The 20,916-nt window shown below is 40.5% G+C and overlaps 1 protein-coding gene across 14 annotated transcripts in view; it reads right to left on the reverse strand.

Annotated features, from left to right (window-relative positions):
* Nucleotides 1–20,916, reverse strand: part of PHLDB2 (pleckstrin homology like domain family B member 2) — a 209,637-nt gene that overhangs the window by 24,934 nt on the left and 163,787 nt on the right. For 6 of the 14 annotated variants that reach the window (XM_087861627.1, XM_087861626.1, XM_087861629.1 and 3 more), the window contains 8 exons: nt 19,636–19,764; nt 14,349–14,504; nt 13,287–13,397; nt 10,348–10,437; nt 6,752–6,895; nt 5,965–6,153; nt 3,819–3,959; nt 2,518–2,617 (listed from right to left, as the gene is read on the reverse strand). In XM_087861627.1, the coding sequence (XP_087717753.1) occupies nt 2,518–2,617; nt 3,819–3,959; nt 5,965–6,153; nt 6,752–6,895; nt 10,348–10,437; nt 13,287–13,397; nt 14,349–14,504; nt 19,636–19,764 (1,060 nt within the window). The remainder of the gene's footprint in view (nt 1–2,517; nt 2,618–3,818; nt 3,960–5,964; nt 6,154–6,751; nt 6,896–10,347; nt 10,438–13,286; nt 13,398–14,348; nt 14,505–19,635; nt 19,765–20,916) is intronic. The other 8 variants (XM_087861635.1, XM_045785232.2, XM_045785231.2 and 5 more) reach the window with 5 other exon arrangements.

Genomic DNA, 20,916 nt, shown 5'->3' on the forward strand with positions numbered 1-20,916 from the left:
TTAACAATGACCTTTCACTATTTGCTGAAAACAAAAAACACGACGCAAGGAGGTTGCCATACCTTTCTTGGACTTTCCTGCATTTAACAGAAGACAAAAGGACAAAGATTTCATTCATTCTAGAGCTTACAAAGGAACAGTTCACAAGTTGTACAAAAGCCAATAACCATTACAACATTAAGAGCTGAGTTCCTGGGCTCTCCGCTTTAAAGTCTGCTCTCAAAGATCTTTGTTGGCATGATTCACGTTGTCAGTTATGTGAAAACAGTGCTGATGGAAGGAAGGCGTATACTTACACCATTGTCCTTGATCCATTATGAACAAGCAGCAAAAAAAAACAGTTCATTTAAGTTAATTGTGTAACTCCCCCCAAAATGATCAGGTCTATTACATTTGAGTTAATGAAAATGTGTTGGGTCCAATTTTTTCAAAACCATGGAATTTTACCTGCTTTTGCCATTTTAGTGAAGCCAATACCATGTTAGTGAAACAATTCTAAATGCAATAGTGATTCAACCCTCCTGGTCTTTGTGGGCCACCTGGATGGGCTTAGTAGAAAATCCTGCCAATTTTCCGGTCTATTGTGGCTCTGGGAATGGCACTCCCCGCCCCTCCTCATCTGGCTTCACAAGACACATCACCTCTGCTTGGACCAACACACAGGATGGTTCTCGATTTCCTCCGAAGCTGCCTCATCAGCCCACATGAAACTCTCTAAGAAGAACCCCGCTCTAGAGCTGCGGCAGGAATGAATACAGCCACGTATTTCCCAGATACACAAAAGTAAAGTACATGGGTGAAGGACCAGAGCAGAAAGAACTCCAAGTCAAGGGATTTTGCAGAGTACATACCTAATGGGACCTAACGGAATTGGCTCACATTTCCTGTGAACCTAGCACAGGGAGCCCCATTCTTTGTTGGGCAAACCGAGATTAGAAAAGTAAAGATCAAACATCCTTCGGTTTCACCAGAATTCTCGTAGAACCCTCTTACATGATAATGTTAATAGCTCCCCGAATTCATAAATCTCTCCAGTTAGTATAAAGGTCTGGTTTTTCTTACTCTTTAAGAAAAATACTTTTGACATAAAATGTGGTGTTATGGCCAATCCAAGTTCTGATGTCTTCAGCCAGTGGGAAAAACCCATTTAAAAACTCTATCAATATCATAGAAAAATGCTTTAACAGAAAATAGACTTGACCCACACGTGAACAATGATAAGTGAGAGCCAAAATATGAAGACTCGTTTATGTTTATTATTTATAAATCATGAGAGATATTTGAACTTGTTAATAAATCCTAAAAGATATTTTAGCTTAGGAAATTATAGTAAAGAAAAGCAAAGTTCAATCAACTGTATTTGATTCACGTGCTAACACTGTAAACCTCTCCTGCATTAGAAACCTCTCTGATGAATGCTACGGCCTCAGTGAACAAGTGATATCTATATGTATGTATCTTACATACATAATCACATTTTATATATACCAAAATTCATATATACATGTTTTTTCTTTCTTTTTTTTTTCCTTTTGGCGGGAAACCAGTGTTTATCCGCTGGTACCACTGGCAGAAGGGCTGAGCAGTCAGAACCGAACCCCAGCCCGCTGGGAGGGAAGGGTTTCAACCCCACTGATGCCTGAACGCATTTAGAGCCCAAATGCCCACCCACCACTCCATCAGCATCCCTCTTTATATCCCCCATCATGGCAGGTATCACATTTCATTTAAATCGTCTATTCGGTGTCTTTCTTCCTCACTGGAGTATAAGCACATGTCATTCATTTGCATTCTTGGTCTCTAGCACCATGTCTGCTCAGAAGTTAGAGCCCATAAAAACTATCGACTTCAATGAGTGTGTTGACACAACCCTAATCCTCTCGATGAGAAGCTCACCTCTGGAACTGCATTATAGTAATTTCTCCTAGTGCCACAAAGACTCTTCGACAACCCCTTTATAAATGCAATGTATTATTGCAAAGAAATAAAAGATGCCGAGAATCCAAGTCTACCTGAAACCTAACAACCACATAGAAGAAAAAGCGCAGACCACATGAAAAGCCCGAAGGGAATTCGGTCCAGGGCCCTGCTGTTCTATTGACTGTGTCAGCTCAATGACCCTTAAGCATGTATTCCAACAGAGTAGGGCTCAGCCGCACACCAGGTAAGCGGCTTCCCTAAGCGCCCTGGTGATCTCTCCGGATCTCCGTGGTCTCTCTTTTCTTTCTACCAATGGGAAGGTTAGTCATTCTCGAGGGGCCTTCCTGGTTTGGGAACCCTATTGAATTTAGGAAGTACAGAGGGTATGTTTAACCGGTGCCAGCCGTATATATAATAGAAAAAGTTACCTTAAGTACAACAGTAAGGAGATAGAGATCCTTCCCCGAAGAAGACTCATTAAAACTGAGGATTTTGGTTGTTCCCTCTCTAATGATCCCCACCCCTGTTCTTGCTCCCTCTCCCGCAGCACTGCTAATGATTAACCGCAGACATATGTGGGATTTAAAAGGTACCTACCTCTGAGCATCCTCCGAGACTCTGAGTCTTTGGTCATGGTTGCCAGCGAGTGTGGGAGGACACTGCCGCAGCTGTTACTCTGTCCCAGGGGCAGGTGAGCCTGTGAGAACGGGAGGAAATCCTTCAGGCAAACTGCAGGCGAACCATCCTTCAGCACAGGGCCACATCCCTGTTGCATCGCTCCAGGGCAAGCCCAGAGGGCAGGGAATGTATGAAGGAGGAATGAAGGCGTCCCGTAATTCACGCTACATGGCAAAGGCCTGTCACAGACCCTTCCAAGGAGCCCCCATGGCAGGCTCAACATCACAGCCATCTCTCCAGTGGCAGCAGTTCCAAAAATGAAGACAGATGGGGAAACGCTGTCCAAAACCACCTTAGAGAACAACTCAAAGTTCTTCATGCATAAGAAGCCGAGGGCAGATGCAGGCACGAGAATGCATGCACATCGTGCACAGGAAGAGAAGAGCTCTGCTGGCTAGAGGCGTACCAGACTGGTCCATCTCCCCCCGAACACTGCAGACACCTACTCACTACCCCCCGGGCGGTTAGCGCGCTTTAAAAACAGAAAACCCTTAGAGTAAAATATACTTGGAACACCAGTTTATAAAATAGGTGAAAACAAAATAACTCTGATTGAGGGCAAGGGAAGGGCCCCAACGCCTGTCCCTCTCAGAATCTGCTTCTCGTCTGCCTCTCCCCCTCCTTCTGCAGCGACCCCCCTGGACATGTCAGCAAAACATGAGTGAGGGCTCAGGTGTCACACCACGTGGGTCATCGTCCAGCTCCACCGCTGACCAGCTGAGGGCGCTTGGGCTGGCCGCTTAGCCTCTTCACACCTCAGTTTGTCCCTACGTACAACGCGGATAATACAGAGAACCTTTGCCAAGTAGTGTTGCCAGATTTTAAAATGAGACAATCCAGATAAAAGGGCTTAGTCCAGGGTCAGCCTCACAGAAATGACTCTCAGTAAATATTTGTTGCTATTATTCCTGGAATCCAGTTTATATCCTTCAATTTCCAGCTCTGGGAGGCAGTCATGGGACTCTGTCATATAAGGGAAAGCTATCCGCCACTTGGGAGGTGGTAGAAAATACCCAGGACCAGGTTCTTTGGTCCCAGAGCGTACAATTCCGAACGTCCTCTGAATAGGATAGAAAATGCAGTATAGTTCTATGTCTGCCCAACAAGCAAACTTAATGGTTTATTATTCAGCATTTTCTTTACGAGCCTTTGCACACTGGCCAACAGTAGGACAAGAAGACTCACTGAACGCGAAGCCCATGGTTCACCCCACGTCCTACCTTTGGGGCGGTGCTTCTCCCCATAGTAGCACTGCTGAAATGTGGGGATATGGAAGGTGTGGTTTTCTTTCGAGGCAAAGTGTCACTCAGATAGAGGCCTTCTTTATGCTGTTTTTTCCTTTCTTCCAGACTTCTAAAATGCTTTAAATGCAAATGTAAAGCAGAATAGCAAAACTTGACTAATTGAAACAGGTCACTGAAGAAATGAAGAAGTATGCATTTACAAAGAATTTTGGAATTTTAACACAGAATTTTTTAAAAAGTTCAACTTATATTTGTGTTCGCTAACAGATGAGGGCTAGCATTTGGTAAGATACATAGACACTGGAAGAATTTATTACTGAACTGAGAAACTTAAAAAAAAAATCCACCTTTCACTTTCATAGTTAGTGCCTGTAGCCTTGGGGCCTCAGGACAACTTACAAATTATTATGATGGTCGCCATGTGGATGGCGGGACAGCCAGTGGACAAAGCAAGTTTCTCCCCTTGTCTGTCTGGACAGTTCTGTGTGATGGCACAGATCCCAGTGTGAGGAGAACAAGGAAGGGAGCAGGGAGGAGATGGAGAGAAAGAGCGAGTAAACAGGGAAGTTGTTTTAAAGTTGGAATAATATTTTAATTACATATAAACACTTCCAATCCATATAACGTTTCCATATTAGGCATCCTTCTCGGTTATTCTTTTATTTAAAAAATCTTAGCCACGAAACCCCTACACTAATCCCTCATATTTAAAAATCCTCCTGTTGACCATTTCTTTCTTTTTTTTTTTCAGATTCCTAAGGCAAAATTTTTGCCAACTTGAAATCTATCCAAATTTTTCTTAGCCTCCCCCCAAAATGTCTTGAGTAGTAAAGTTATTTCCTAATGAAAAGTTCTTAGGGTTTGATCATTTTTATACTGAGCTCAGGTTGTTGAAATACATAAAAATTAATGCAGATTTGAGTTACCGAGTTTATGATCAATCTTTAAACATGCCAATCATGAAATATATCTGCATTTTAACTGTATAGTTATCTATTTATACTAATTAATGTTTATTAACCTAAAAGTAGGGAGGAGATATAGTCCTTTAACAACAGGTAAAACACAGCAAAGATAACTTCAAGAAATGTAATGCCTGGGCTCATCTAATTTGGGTATCTAGAGACTACGACTCCTTGGTATCTTCTGGGGCCAAATTCATATAGAAATCTGATTATAGTTGAAAGGAACCCTCAAAAGAGGCTTTTTGACTACCCACGCATGATTATGCACTAGATGTACTAAAAGAAGGGAGACATTCATAACACTGAATTGTTTTTTTAAAAAAATATAATCGATAGGGGCGCCTGGGTGGCACAGCCATTAAGTGTCTGCCTTCGGCTCAGGGCGTGATCCCGGCGTTCTGGGATCGAGCACCACATCAGGCTCTTCTGCTAGGAGCCTGCTTCTTCCTCTCCCACTCCCCCTGCTTGTGTTCCCTCTCTCGCTGGCTGTCTCTGTCAAATAAATAAAATCTTAAAAAATATATATATATAATCAATAAAAACTTCTATGAGCCAAATGCATAATTTGTGGTATGACCTTGGACAAGATATTCACCTCTGCTAAGTAAGCCTCAGTTCCCTAAATGTCAACAAGGAGATTAATTCTTATTTCACAGGACTGTTAGAAGGAAGAAATGAGATATTTATTTGTAAAACGTTTAGCAAATTTGGACCCATAGCAAGGGCATGATGTCCCTTATTATGATTTCAGTAGTGCGTAAGAAAAATATTTTGGGTTGCCACAGCTACTTTTTATAGCATGGATTTAATGGAAATAATTATTATCATTTTGAAAACTACCTGAGACAAGTGACACTACTTTGGTTGAATGGGAACTGAAGCTTGAGAATATGCAACATATCTGGCTCCAACGTATCAAAAGTCAAGAGAGGACAGTCAAGGTGTCAAAGTTTAGAACAACCCCAACACCCTTAAAAAATACTAAAGGTCCTTAAAAAACATAAGAACAAAAACCAACCAAATAAAAGAAAACCCAGCAAAGGACTATGTACTTGTCTCTTTAAAAAATACCTTTGGAAAAGTGGAAGGAAAGATTCCACATCAGTGACTGTTGTCAAGGTCAAAGTCTCAGACTCGGAACACCAGTGCCTAGTTACCTGTTGCTCCTGCTGCTGCCGCTGCCTTCTGTGTTTCTTAGCTGGTAGAGGAGGAGGTGTGTCATTTAAAGGGAAAGAATCGACAGACGGAGCCGGGACTTCGGGCCAAGGGGCTGATGGAGGTTGAGTGATAGGATGAGGAGAAAGGGTGGAAGGAAACATAAATCCAGAACAGACAGGTGATCTTTGCTTTATAGGAGAAAGAAAAAGTATGTATGTGTCCATATGAAATGAAAGAATAAGACAAAGAAATGAAATTGATAATCTCGTTATTCTGTTTTCTTATATTTTAATCAAGAAGTCACAAATTTAGCCTCTTGTTAAAATTCCACTCTGGGAACAACTTGGATCAGTTAGAAGCTATTCTAATTTACTATTCTTTGTCCCTCCCCAGATGTTTTAAAAAGGCATAACATTAAAGCAAAATCCATCCCGCAAACACAAGAGAAAACAAAATCAAACTGGAAAAATAATTCAAACTAACAATCTGAGAAATGCTTTTTCGTTTCTATGAAAACAAGGTCAGGTCAGAGAGCTAAGATCTAGAATTTATTGTCTTGAGCTTAATTCTCCTGGTGCTCCACTCTGCACCATATATTTCACGATTCCCAGTGTGACGATTCATAGAACAGTGCCCCAGATGGGTATGTTTTTCCAACTCAGCATCACTCTGCCCAGCTGGTCAACTAGAGGTATATGGTCACACACACCTTCATTTTCAGGGAACCATGGGTTAATCTTTGACATGAGAAAAGCAGTGAATGAATGAAATGTCATGCCAACACACCTCTTTATTTTGTGGCTGGCTCACCAGCACAGCTGTGGTAGGCCCAGTGGCAACAGCATCAGCGTCAGCGGGAAACTGAGTGGAAGGGGATAGATTCGTGGAACTGACACATGGCTCATTAATTTCATTTACACTGATATAGCCCTAAAAGGAGGAATTCAGAAGTTAAACACAAAGAAAGCACAAGCTGAGGCATGCAAGAGTATTAATGCTCCCAGTACAATGGAGTTAGCTTTGAGCGGCACAGCCAAATATCTGTGGAATTACCAAATGTTTCATTAAGGGAATCGTCAGCAATTAAAATGGATTTATGATGCTTAATCTTGAAAAATGATATTCCGAACATTACACATAATTTTGAGGGGGGTGGTGAATTCAAGATGACTACATTTTAAACAACCCGAAACCTTCAATTTTAGATTATCTAGAGGTATCAGCATTCATTCTGTTGATTGAATGAGGGCGTCATTATACAACATTTAAAATAACCACACGCACAAAAATCTGAGATATAAAATTTACGCAATTGCTCACTCCATAATTCAAGAGCCTTTTCCACAAATCTTTATCTTTAGATTTTCCTTTTTTCTTCTGTTTTCGACAAGTGTGAGTAAAAGGGGGCTGAGGGCATCAGGTTTTTGTACTAAGAAATTTTGTAAATAGTAATTTATTTGTAATGCTATCTAGCTTTTAGGTATCTCAACTAAATGAGAATAAAAGGGACACTCGTCCCCTCATGAACTTTCCCTAGCAAGACAAATGCACATACACTCACACACACACACACACACACACACACACACACACACCCTTAAGGTAGAGTTGCAGCCTGAGGCTATTTCAATCAAGGCAGCTTCCCCAAATCTCAGCTCTACCCCCGAGAAAGAGAACTGCCTGTGACAATGATCCAATTTTGGCTTCAGCTTTGAGAAAATACCCATGAATCAAAACCTGCAAGGTTCAAAACTCCTCAATTTATATTTGAGGAAAAGGCACTTGTAAATTTTCATGGAAAGTATTTGTACAGACCAATTAGAATTTTCACCGCATCAACAAAACAGTGGGAAAAGTAGAAGAAAGAGTATATAATCATATTTCTCTTTTAAAAGTAAAATTGAGTTAAATTTAGCACTTGGGCTCTTCTATTAGCCCATCAATCCTTTCAAAAATTGGCTCCAGGGTAGGCAAGATATCATCATGCTGGTGAAGGAAAAATTTCAGGCTGGAAAGCAAGATTTTTACTGATGATTTGTCATTATGACAAAGTGGAGAAAGCTAGAGTTGACTATAAATTGTAGGTTTCAAAATGCTGCTGAATACAGTCTCGGACTTCATGCCAATAGATAGCATGTAAAGTTTCAGAAGATTACATCGGAGAAAGGAAGTTGACAACTGGGTTGTTAAATTTCATTTTGTCTTGGAGAACGAGTGGGAATGAAGGGCAACGACTTTCAGTTATTCTTTTGCTAAGCAGACGGTGTGGTGCTTCGCCACCAAGATTTGATTCTTTATACGTCATAACCACATAACCTGACTTATTGCTTCAAACATGTATGCCATTTGTCAAAAGTGGCACTTGTTTAAAAGAGTTAGATATAAATTAATCACTCCTTAAAGGAAGACAGAGAGGAGTGACAGCAGGAGACAGTGAGACAGAGGGAGAGAGAAAGGAAGAAAGGAAGAAATTGAAAACATCTTGTGAGCCAAGTCGGCTTAGTCCGTGAAAGAGAACACAGCTACTCCAGAAACACAGGAGTTGGAGACGTACAAAGAGTCAAAAGCCAAATGGGCTTTTGGCACTGGGAAGTCTGCAGAGAAAAAGAACAACTCATGAACAGAAAAGGAAAGATTTTATTCTTGTACCGAGAGGTACAAAGACCCCAGAGCCTCTCTAATTCATTTGGAGGCCACAGTCCTTCACACTCAGTATGGCCGGAGTCAAACCGCGGACTTTCCCTCCTGAACCAGCGCTATCCCCAGGCTTCGCCACCTCAGGAAAAGGTCCTCACCGTCCAGCTCATTATTCAAACTGGAACGATGACATCATTCCTAATACCTCCCTTAATTTACTTCATGCACATCCAGTCTATCAGCAGAACGGTCAGCTCTGCCTCCAGAATATATTCGCATCCGCCATTTCTCGCCGTCTCTCCGCCATTGCGCGAAGGCGAGACGCCGCACGGCCAGCCTCCGCTACCGCAATCACGTCCTCAGCCGGCGCCCCTGCTTTTCCTCCTGCTCCTCACACCCCCGCCAGCAGCCCGGACGGATGCTGAACAAATGGACGTCGAATAATATCACCTCCCTGCTTAAAGCCTCTCACTCGTTCTGAATAACGGAGAGAAACTATGAAACTGAATGATCTAATAAAGCTCTTGTAGAAATATCTCACAAAATGCTTCCAAGATACACGTTATTCATACTTATTGTGTGATGAACATTTACTTCAAATACCTACACACACAATATTTCCTACGTAGGAAGTCTTAACGCCGCTATTGTTAAAAAAGATATTTATAAATAAAGGGTTTTTTTTGTTATTACACACATTTTTATGCAGAAGCAAACTTTGTCTTCAGTTTTTTGGAAAAAAAACAAATATAAAGAAAACGATTTTCAATTGGGACAGATGATTCCTACACTTGTGGTAAATGCAGCATAACATATAAACTTGCTGAATCACTACATTGTACACTGGGAACTAATGTAACATTGTGTGTCAACTATACACAAAAACCCTTTCTCAGTCAGGGTTATGACTTTCCAAATTGGAGTTAAAATATTCTTCCATTGTAGCAGGGTAGCTCCATGACAAGGTAGTTTCAGAAAGAAGGATGTTTGGAATAAAGAGTGTGTATAGCTTAATGGAAATGGGACTTTCTAATTCAGGGAGAGAAACGGCAGAAACAACACTGGGGGGGGGGGGGGAAGAGACAGAGAAAAGAAAGGAACCAGACTATCTTATCAAATGTGCAGAAGCATTTTCATTTGCTATCAGACTTAGGAGAAAGAGAAGTAAAGTAAGAAAGAGGAGGAACTGGGGCGCCTGGGTGGCGCAGTCTTTAAGCGTCTGCCTTCGGCTCAGGGCATGATCCCGGCGTTCTCGGATCGAGCCCCAAATCAGGCTTCTCCGCTGGGAGCCTGCTTCTTCCTCTCCCACTCCCCCTGCTTGTGTTCCCTCTCTCGCTGGCTGTCTCTATCTCTGTCCAATAAATAAAATCTTTAAAAAAAAAAAAAAAGAGGAGGAACTGAAAAAGGAAATTGCAGAGAGGAAGAGAATTCAAGACTAATCTTGGTTTGGATCCTAATTTGTTTGAAACCCCAAGTTAACCCACAATGTCACGGTCAAGCATAGTCTGCATACACACACACACACACACACGCACACGCACACACACACAGTGCATCTTCATTAAATGCAAAGATAATTCGTGAAATCCTCAAAGCATAAATAAAAGGCAGGAAAACCATCAAAGCACGGAATGCTTTCTAAGTCACTCAAGTTAATGTTTTCCTATTTAGTTAACCATATAAAATGGAGGCACATCTCTTGATTTCTAAGGTGATATAAGTGGACATAGAAAATCATAGCTTACCTCTTTTAGAGTACTGGGGTTGACAGGAAACCCTTTCCCCCCAGAGAGGCTGGAGTATTTCTTTTCCAAATTACAAAGATTTTCCTTTTCCTGAAGGAACACAAAATCTATTAAGCCTGGTCAATTTTGGATTTCCCTAATGACTAATGATGTTGAGTATTTTATCATGTGACTTATTGACTCTTCATATATCGTCTTTTGTGAAGTGTTTACATTCAGTTCTTTGGACTGTTTTTTTTTTAATATTTATTGAGTGTTTATTGATCATTATTGAACTGTCGGAGTTTTTAATATATTCTGCATAGAAGTCCTTTGTTATCTCCTCTTTAAGAAACCTTTGTTCACCCCAAGGCCAGGGAGGTGCCCTCGCAGTCCTACATTTTCTTTTAGAAACTTTATCACTTTATTTTATTTTTTTTTATAATGATTTTTTATTATATTATGTTAGTCACCATACAGTACATCCCCGGTTTTCGATGTAAGGCTCGATGATTCATTAGTTGTGTATAACACCCAGTGCACCATGCAATATGTGCCCTCCTTACTACCCATCACCGGCTTATCCCATTCCCCAACCCCCCTCCCCTCTGTAGCCCTCAGTTTGAGAAACTTTATCACTTTAACTTCTATGTTGCAGTTTGCAATCTGCCTTGAATTAATTTATATGCATGGTGTGAGGACAGATGCATTAGAATTCATTTGTTTCCATGTTTACCCAATTGATGCAGCACCATTTGTTGGAAAGACTTTCTTTTTCCTACCGGATTATCTTGGAGCCCTTTGTCAAAAAAAATCAAGAGACGGTACCTGTGTGGGTCTATTTCGGGACTTTCTGTTCGGTTCCATTGATCTATACGTTTTGCTGTATGTCAGCACCATACCATTTTAAATACTACAGCTTTAGAGGCAACCTTGAAATCAAATAGTATAAATCCTCCAACTTGGTTCTTGTTCAAAGTTATTTTGGCTATTCTATGCCCTTGGCATTTTCATACAGAATTGATTCTCATTACTTGTAATTCTTACATCCTGTAGCATTGCCGTGAACACTGAGTTAGTTAAATACTGAATCACTGTTCCCACAGGAAATACAGGGGTGGGTTACTGTGGGCTTCTGGTCAAAAAAATTCCATCAACTGATCAATACATAACTTTGCTTTATGTGTGCTTCTGTTTAAAGACATCTTATTTGATATATATCGTTGATTCATAAACACTGACCTCACAGCTAAAAGCACTGCAATTTATGTCTGGATGAAACTTATTTAACACATGCATTTTCTCCATGAGGCACATTGCAACCTTCCTGCCCTTAGGAACATTAGACAGTATGTTAGCAATATGCAGGGGAGGCATTTTAATCAGCAAAATCACCAAAAAAACCCACAAACAATGTGAAAACATAACACTCAATAGCCCACAAAAGGGACACTTATTTACTCTATGAGAGTTGAAATAGGCTGGTAGAGCGCTGCTTTGTTCAACCTCACCCAGGAATGTGTATGTTGAGGGACTCAAAATTTTTACTGCTCTGCCCACGTCCATCGGTGAACTGTATGACAAGTATTGATCTGCGGGCTGCAGGTAAATTTTAGTGAGCAGGCAAATTCACAAATACAGATTCCATGAACAATGCAGATCAACTATAAATTTTAGCATCAACTTGTCAATTTCTACAAAAAAGTCTGTTGGGATTTTTACTGAGACTAAGATATATATCTAGAGATCAATCTGGGAAAATACAAATCTTTATACTTATAGACCACAATGTTTGGAATAGAATTATATTTTATATATTCTAATGAGGAAGTGGTATTTGTATGATGGTGATTACCCATTCTAAAAAATCTATCACTAAGAGATTCTCCCCCTTTTTTGCTGAAACTCCAGAAATTACTTAAATCCTACATATTACACTATCTGATTCAAGCTGTGCCTTTGAATATCATGTGCAAAGGGTGGTGCGGAGGGTAATGGAACCAGAGTGCATCCCCAGAGCAGGAGACAGGGATGAAAAATATAAATCCATTCTGAGATTTCTAGGTGCCAAAGAAGCCGGAGGCAGGGAGCTATCAGGGATCTATGTAGGCTACATAGGCGCACCTTGAGTGGACTCATAATTCTATGCGAAGGACCAATTTTCTCCCCTTCTCGACCTAAAAATAGCTAAGTGGCTAAGCTGAGAATATTCTGTCTACATGTCTTCTGGGGGGGGGGCGTGGAGCATGGTCTAGCTTCATCCTTTAGTCCCTCATTCTTTATCCTGTACCCCATTCTGGGTCCATCTCACATTTTCAGGATCCCTAATGTCACATCCTAGGCAGTGGCCTGTATACAAGGCTCCGTGCTAAAACTAGCCCCATCAACTTTAACTCCTGGTGTCTTAGATCTTAGACTATATCAGAAAATCAGGCTGCAGGTTGGGCAAAAGAAACCCTTTATGTGCTGCCACATTAGGCGCTGGGCAGATAGGACCACAGTCCCTTTGGTGAGGAAGTCCCTTTGGCCAATGAAGCCAAACTAACCCAATGTGGCAACTGCCAGGAGGACCCGCAGGCAAATAATTGGAGTTTGACACCACAGCAGCTGAGCCAAAATGTAGGATAGCGAAAAAAGCAGAATACGTTCTACCTATTTGATGAAAAATCTGTTCTTTCAAAAGAAGAAAATCAGAAAACGTACATGTTTTTCGTAGTTTGAATTTTCATTGCATGGAAAAAGCTTGAGGAAAATGTCCTTGCTGATTTTCTGAATTAGAGTCAATTGTTCACAGAGCATCAGCTTATTAATGTGGAGGATTAATTAAAATGTATTTTAAAAAGCCTTCTTTAAATTATAATGCACTATTCATTATTAAAAGGCACTTGCTTTGAAAGAAGCAACCTTTCCAAGCTGGAACCTGAGTTTTATTGCAACCAGTGCTCAAAAGGAATACTTACTCTTTGCAGCATCATTATTAAATTATTCTTTTCTTTCACAAAATGATCTTGTTCTCTCTGAGCCTGCTGGACAATGTGATTGGCTTGCTTTTTCAGTGCAGAAATTTTTTCCTGGAGGAAAAAAGATGATCACATACAGACACATGTTAGACAGTCAATGATTTGCCAGTATGTCCTGGAAAAGGGAAAAGTCTTTACAACTGGATCAGCAGTGGCCACATTTTCATTGGTGGTAGGCAGTGGTTATTATCTAGAGACTGTGAGGTAGTCTCTTTGACCTGCCAAGCTGAAGGCTTTTCTTTACCTAAGGCCAATACAGTCCACGTGATTTAAAATCTATTCGAAGAATGCAGAAGTCAACAGGAAATCTTGTTTTAGACTGTAAATGAATCATCTCGGGAGACGCCTCATGGGAAAAATAACAATGGAAGTTCTTACTTAAGCTGAGAGCTTAAGAAGTCACCTTCTTCATCTCCCTTCCCCTCAATTTTATTGGGTTACTATAGAGCACTGGGATGTGATTCTAACTGGAACACAAGCTGAATTCTGGGGCAGGACATCTAGGTGCAGGAGGTGGGCGGAGCCAGCAACGTGCATGGTATACGGTGGGGCTATTTCTAATGGTAATAAGCTATCAGCCAACTTCAAGAACTATGAGCAGTGGAAACCAAAATTGCCAAAGTAGACTTTGTTCACAGAATTATTCTCTATTTACTATGATTGCAAAAGCAAGTAATTTAAAACAAATATCTGAATGTCTGATTTTTCTGTCCCTTGGTTTCTTGGTTTTCACATAAATGAAAAAAATCAGATATTATTCACCAACGGCATCTACGGCATTATGTATCGACAACTGTAACACATCTCAGTGTACCCAGCTTGGAGCACTGTTTGGTATGTAGATGGCAGTCTCCATAATCTGTCAAACGTGAAATGCGCTGAAACACAGAGATTTTCAGATATAAAGACGGGTAGACAGAGAGCCACATGAATGATTATTCCTGTCACAGAGCGAGGGGCGAACGTGGATTTTTTCCACGGAACGACACCTGGCAAAAGTACCTTTCGAGTCACAATGTTCCGTTGATATTCCGCTACTTCACGAAGGAGCTGTTGGGTCAGGTTCTCCTTTTCCTCATCCAGACGGCTCTCACGCTCAAGCTGCTGGAATTCCAGGTCTTCAAAGTGTTTGCTCTCCACATCCAACAGGTCGGCATCCTTTGGAGAAAAGGGAATGAAAACAAGACATACCAGAATGGCTGCAGCCTTCTTAACATGCAGAAAAAAAATACTAAAAGCAAACAGTCCAAACTATCTTTCTAATTACTAAGCTGAGCAGGGTTGGAACACGGTAATCCTCTCTCTGGAGTTAAATCCCGGAGCAGGGACCATTAGAATGGAACTGAAAAGAGCTGGGGGTGGGGTGGAGAGAGAAGCATCGGTTGGACCACCAGTCTGAGACTGTTCTGGGGATGTAGGAATTCTTGCTTTAAATCTACTAGGTGATTTTAAAATGGACCCTGAAGTATAAAAAGAATTCAGTCAATAACTAAACATTATCTGCTGACCACGGTGTGACAGGGTCTTTTGAGGAAACGCCCATTTTCCAAAATTTTCAGGTGAAATGAGATTTTAGTATAGAGACCAAATTCAAGATTCCAAAGTTACGGACTATAAACAAAGACTCACAATTTGGCACACATACAGATTAGACCTATATGGTATATATAGGCATGCACGCTCCAATACTTTTATCGAAAGGAGAAGTCATGGAGAACATTTGGCGGTTGGTATTCTTAAACTAGGCTTCGGTGAATCCCTTCACACTGTTTACAAAGATTTTTACTGGAAGGGTGGAAGCACAGCGTTCATCAGGCACGAAGAGGGTCTCCGATGGTTAAGCACTACTCCTCTAGGAATAATGCCATTTAAGAAAGATCAGAAATCATAAAAATCAGATGGTCTAGGCATTTCCTAACCTAGGAAATGTCTGAAACAGAAGTGAATTTATATCTGTGCAGAGACTAGCGCACGTTGTATAAATGATTCTTTAATTTACATTTAAAAAAAACCACTTCCTTAATTTTGGAGCCTTTGACAAAACCATAAATGCGGTAGGTATAGAAGATTTAAAAACCATATATAATTGGTAAATGATTATTTACGAATATGGCCAAAATGAAACAGCAGCTGGGCTATATGGTTTATAACCCTACATAGGCAAAATAGCCAGAACATGTTTTTTGTTTTTTTTTTTCTCACTCAAAACATCAGAACGAGTTGGATAAATAAATAGGATAAATTAGATTTATATCAGTTTTTAAACATACCACCCCCTCTTTTGGTTTTTATGTGAGTGATAAATGAGGCCTTTTAGTCAAAGGGAATAATACATTCCCGTCTTCTGGAATGAATTTTATTCTGGGGATGATTCACAGAAGGACGATTAGTGACCATGTAATTACCAGCAGCACTACGGCAACAAGATTATTGTGTCAACACAGCAGATTCTGAAAGCTTAAGAGCAAGAAAAACAATTTGAAAAACATAGTCAGCACGTCTTCACACTTTTTTTTTTTTTTTTGTACAGTTTAATGGGCCAAAGAGAAAGTGGTCTTGGTTTCAAGTTATTGGTGGACATTTCAAGTTTATCGGATATTTTATGCTTATAACTTCTAAAGGAATGAATGAATTTGGCCCAAATCTAGTCACTACTGAAGTAATTAAGAGATAACTCGAGTACTGTGTTTTGAAACAAAATACCTGCAGTCTTGAAATAATACAGCGTGGATCTATTTACTCACGTGGTCATTCACACTCAAGTTTTTAAGGTCTTTCAATTAAGCTCAGTTTATGGCTAAAGATTATCGAGAGAAATAATTTCATAAACCTTTTTTTTCACTTTATAAGTCATCTTTACTGAAAGTGGGTATATTTCGCACAATATGTCCACTATGCTAGTCAGTCACTTACTCTACAACTGGTTAAGAGGCAGCATGTGTTATCTTAACCGCATGAAGGTTACAGAGCCGCTAATTTGTTTGTCGTAAATATTTAAACTGTGGCATGAAAATAATAACACGCTGGGTAGGAAAGTTGAAAATTAAAGCTAAGCTTGGCACTCATTTCTGCTGGTATAATCATCTGATCAAGTTGTCCAAACAATTAGAATGTGTGTATATAAACTTACACTGTGAGAGAAAAACAACCGGGGAGGCGAAAAAAGCTTTGCAAAGATTTTAGATAAGAGTAAGAATTCAGGGGATGGAATCTGGGGGCAGGAGTCATTTAATTGAGCACACAGTAATATATACAGGAAGCTCAAAGTCAAGGGCATGACTAGTTGAATGAAAATCTTAACTAAGCTTCACTCGCCAAAAGGAACATTGCAAATCTCTCCTGGTTGGCAAGCTCAAAGGCCAGGCGTCAAAGGACGTAAAACAGCTGTGCTCAAGAAAATTCAATGCAATTCCTTCTTTTTTTCCAGTAACTGTTTGAGAATTTATACGGTAGAAGTTTACATGCAGTCCCCTATGGGTTTTTTGCTTAGCAGAGGGACAGAAGAAGAGAATAGATGTGGTGTAGCAGGAGAGATGACAGGAATAGTCTCATGACAGCTCAAGGCCAACTTTGAACACAAATTTAAGGGGGGCTCAGGGTTTGTTCGCGTTTCTCCATCTTATGTCCTATAGTCTAACACTTTAACTGCACAGTTTTGGAATTTGGAAAAAGGCGATGGAAATCATTAGTACATATCTCATATATCTCATTTCATATATGAAGACACTGAGACCCACAGAGGTTGCAGGACTTATCCAAAATGAAAGGATAAACTGCACAACTAGTGAGAAAAAAGTTCTCCTAATTGTTGATATCGCCGAATATGTGTTATTATATATATAGTATGTACTATATATATATTAAATCAAGAGACTAAAATCGACCATTCAGTGAGTAAATTACCAAAAGCACAAGAAAACTGTCCTAGCCAGGTGTCTCCTCCATTTACTAGTGGAACTTCTCCTGGCAAACGAAAGACTCACTTAGCTTCTGTTTTATTTTCCACAATACTTGCATCCCAGGGAACAATTCAACTGGTGAGCCCACGTCAACTACAAACAACTACTCAGATGAAAGCTGTATTCTGACTCCAAAGCAGGGAATTAGAAGTAAGAAGCCCGGTCATAAATGCATAGTGTTGTGCGCAAAAAAACATCCCATAACTTCAGCTTCAGTACTTGGGATAACACACAGTTCAAGAAAATGATGTTCTTCCTGTTCATTTATTTTTTATTTTGTATGACTTGTCACCTAATGAAGTTTGTGGTAATAAAATCACCTTTATTGCATCTAGTTTAAATGCCTTTGGGAAAGCTTTGTAATGAAGTGGTATCCTGAAATGTTTGAAGTCTGAAGGGAAATGAGCTGTGGTAACACAAAAGTTCCTAGTATGAATGGACTTCTCATGAAATAAGCGAACTTCTTACTGATTAAGCCGTGGGTTTGGTGGAGAGTTACTCTGGTTGTCATCCCTGTAAAATTAGGAGACCTCTTAATACAGGTGAACAGAAGCTACTACAAGCCAGTTATCTCTTCCAAGGAAAGGGATTTACGATAAGAATTTTACACTCTGCTTGGAGAGGAAGAGGAAAAGGGTCTTTGCCTTGAAATAGTGGAAGAGGCTGTCTGCATCACTTCCTGTCCTCCTTTTGGACATCCTTACAACCGACATAGACTTAGAGTTATCCTATCGAGGCTGGATTAAGCAATCATTGTTTATATCAATCTGAGTCTCGGTTATCAATAGAATCTACCAATTTTTATTTGCAGCAGTGTTTATAAAGAGTCCAAGCAACAACTGGATAAGTAGAGGCAGAGAAGAACAAAATACATAAGTTGCTGCTGACTCTAGGTAAAGTACTATGACCACTGTGTAAAATCTTTAGTAATGAGGAGAAGTTGAAAACCAGCGAACAGATATAAAAGGCAGTCTCCCAATCTCTTTGGTGAACTGGCAAAAACACAAATTACAAATGAAAATAATTTTACAAATACCATTGTTTTCCCAATTATTTTCATCACAAGATTTCCAGAGAATTATGACACTGAGGGACAGGAAGTTTTCTCTTCTTACAGCAAATTCAGCTGTATACAATAAAAGGAGTAAAGAGGAAGAAACATTGTTGGGACATAGTAAGAAAGTTACTATTTGTTAAAATATTAAAATCGTTATGCTGCCAGTTAACCTGTCTGCCTTTGGTCCTATTTATTAAGATGCTTTCAACCTCTGTAATACACTGAAAAGTTTTAAATGTAATTTTTCATAACCTAACGCTACTCTAAGGTATCACATGTTTTGTATTAAAGGCCATCTTAAACATTTCCAAGGGTGGGGCTACCTTAGCTGGTGTTTCGACTTGCCTACTCCCAAGAAGGTCCTGACAGAATCACATGAATGAAGCGAACCTTCTTTTCTAGTCACATGAAATCATGAGTTGTTAGTCACTTAGCACAAATTACTATGACATGACTCTTTTAGAGATCCAAGACTGTTCCCCAGGGTCACGGTTTATTTGGGTTGCTGTTCAGAGCAAACAACCCAGTCGTTAAGAGGCTCTGAAATATTAAGTGGTCTTGCCAGTTGTTTGTGAAACTCTCCACCTCGAAGCCTCATTTCAGCAGATGACCAGCATGGCCGTGTTAAGCACAGCCAACTTCAACGATCAGAGAATAACCCGATAAAACACATCACAAAGTCCACGCGGCACTAAGCTTTAACAAATGATGAAGCTCGTCTGAGAAGCTGTGGAAGGCATTGCCCTGCACCTTGGGTCTTGGTGTTTGCTGTAGCTGTGCTAATGAGTTCAGTGTGACCAAAAGGCAGAAAGAAAAAGAAACACAGTGAGGGATGCTGGGAAGCAAATCAGAGAATAGGATAATTTTTTGGGCCCAAGTATAAAATCAGGCTGAGAGAAAAAAAAAATCCAAGGGCAAACAGTACTCATGATACAGCAGAGAATGCAGGGAAAGATGTCAGTTAATTTAAATGCTACAATCTTGGTGTCAGTTGTGTGTCACAAAGAACGCCTCTCTTTTGTTACAAAGAATGACTCCAGAACTGGTTTTTCACATTATAAATTAGTGAAGGATTCTAACAAGGAATTGTTTAACTGATTAGCATGAAATAATATATACTGTCAGCATGCATACTTCTATTTAAAAAGCATCTAATGACCAGAACTTATGCAAATTTATGCTGTGTGAAGGAGGAAGTCATAGGTAAGTGGAACTTCATTGAAAAAACACCGAAAAACAAAAAACAACTGGTGCATTCCTGTTTGCTACTGACCCTCTTCAGTTGTTGTTGTAATTGTTCCCTCATGGACTCAGGACAATTGTCCAGCTGGGTCTTCTGCTCGGAGTAAATCTCCTGAAGCCTCTCTAGTTTTTCCCTTTCAGCATCAAGCTTTACCTTCTCCTGAAGTTCAGAAATCAGAAAATAGAAGAATAGAAATTACCTTCACACCCGAAGCAGGCGTTAGTGAACATTTCCCAAGGATAACACACACACACACACACACACACACACACACACACACACACACATGATATCCTATGCATGTAGAAACATACCTTGTTAGTGACTAAGATAAGGGAGTGTAAGTGGAAGTAAAAACAAGGGGGCTCCATTTCCGCATTCTCAAAGCACGGGCCACTTCCCTAAGTACTGGCAATGACCCCCAACCCTCCTTCCTCCCTTCCTCCCTTTCTTCCTTCTTTCCTTCCTTCCTTCTTTCCCTCCCTCCTTCCTTCCTTCCTTCCTTCCTTCCTTCCTTCCTTCCCTCCTGCCACCATGTTATAAAGCAGAAGAAGCTGGTCAATGGTCAACAAAGGACAAAAGAAATGTCAACCAAATTTATGAGACAGCCTTGCAATGAGTCCCTTGGTGGAGAACCAGGTAGAGGGAAAGCCGGCATTTACCTCAAATACAGTCTTGGTCCAATTTGCTCAAGGCATTTGTTCAGCAAGCTTTGGAAATTATTGTAATTTTGTTCTCAGACCAGAAGCATGCCAGGTACACTAGTCAACACCCTGGTCACCTGAAATAGGTCTAGCTGTTTGGCAAACTTCAAAGCTTAAGCAATTAGAAAATCTGATTCCAAGGCTGACAGAGCAGGGAAGAAGGCAAGCCCGACAAAGCGGTGAGGGGAGGCATATCACGCAGTTTGGATACACCGACAGGTGACATTTACTGTGGAGATGAAGACTTCTCTACGTTGACTGACATAAAAAATACATGAAACATGGACTGTGGAAAAAAGGAAAGGAGAACACCCAGGTCTCAGAAAATAGAAGAGAAAGGAGGAGATAACACTAAATCCTTCCCCAGTCACACACTCCAAAGGGACCCTGGACATCTCCGGGGTCTACCAGGCAAATCCCATAATACAGTGATTACCCGGCCTTACGTGTCACCTTTTAAATGGAGAAACAATATTTCAACCTGTTTAGTGCTTGTCTTCCCAACCTGTGTGCCCTTTATGGTGCTCTGAAGCCTTGAAGTAAATTTGAGACCCGATTCTCCCCTGGCGTAACTCTGTCAGCCCCGGAGGGGCGCCTGGGAGGCTCA

The sequence above is a fragment of the Ursus americanus genome, chromosome 4 (genome assembly GCF_024610735.1).
Source record: "Ursus americanus isolate L20-20 chromosome 4, mUrsAme1.1.p, whole genome shotgun sequence".
In the NCBI taxonomy this organism is placed as follows: domain Eukaryota; kingdom Metazoa; phylum Chordata; class Mammalia; order Carnivora; family Ursidae; genus Ursus; species Ursus americanus.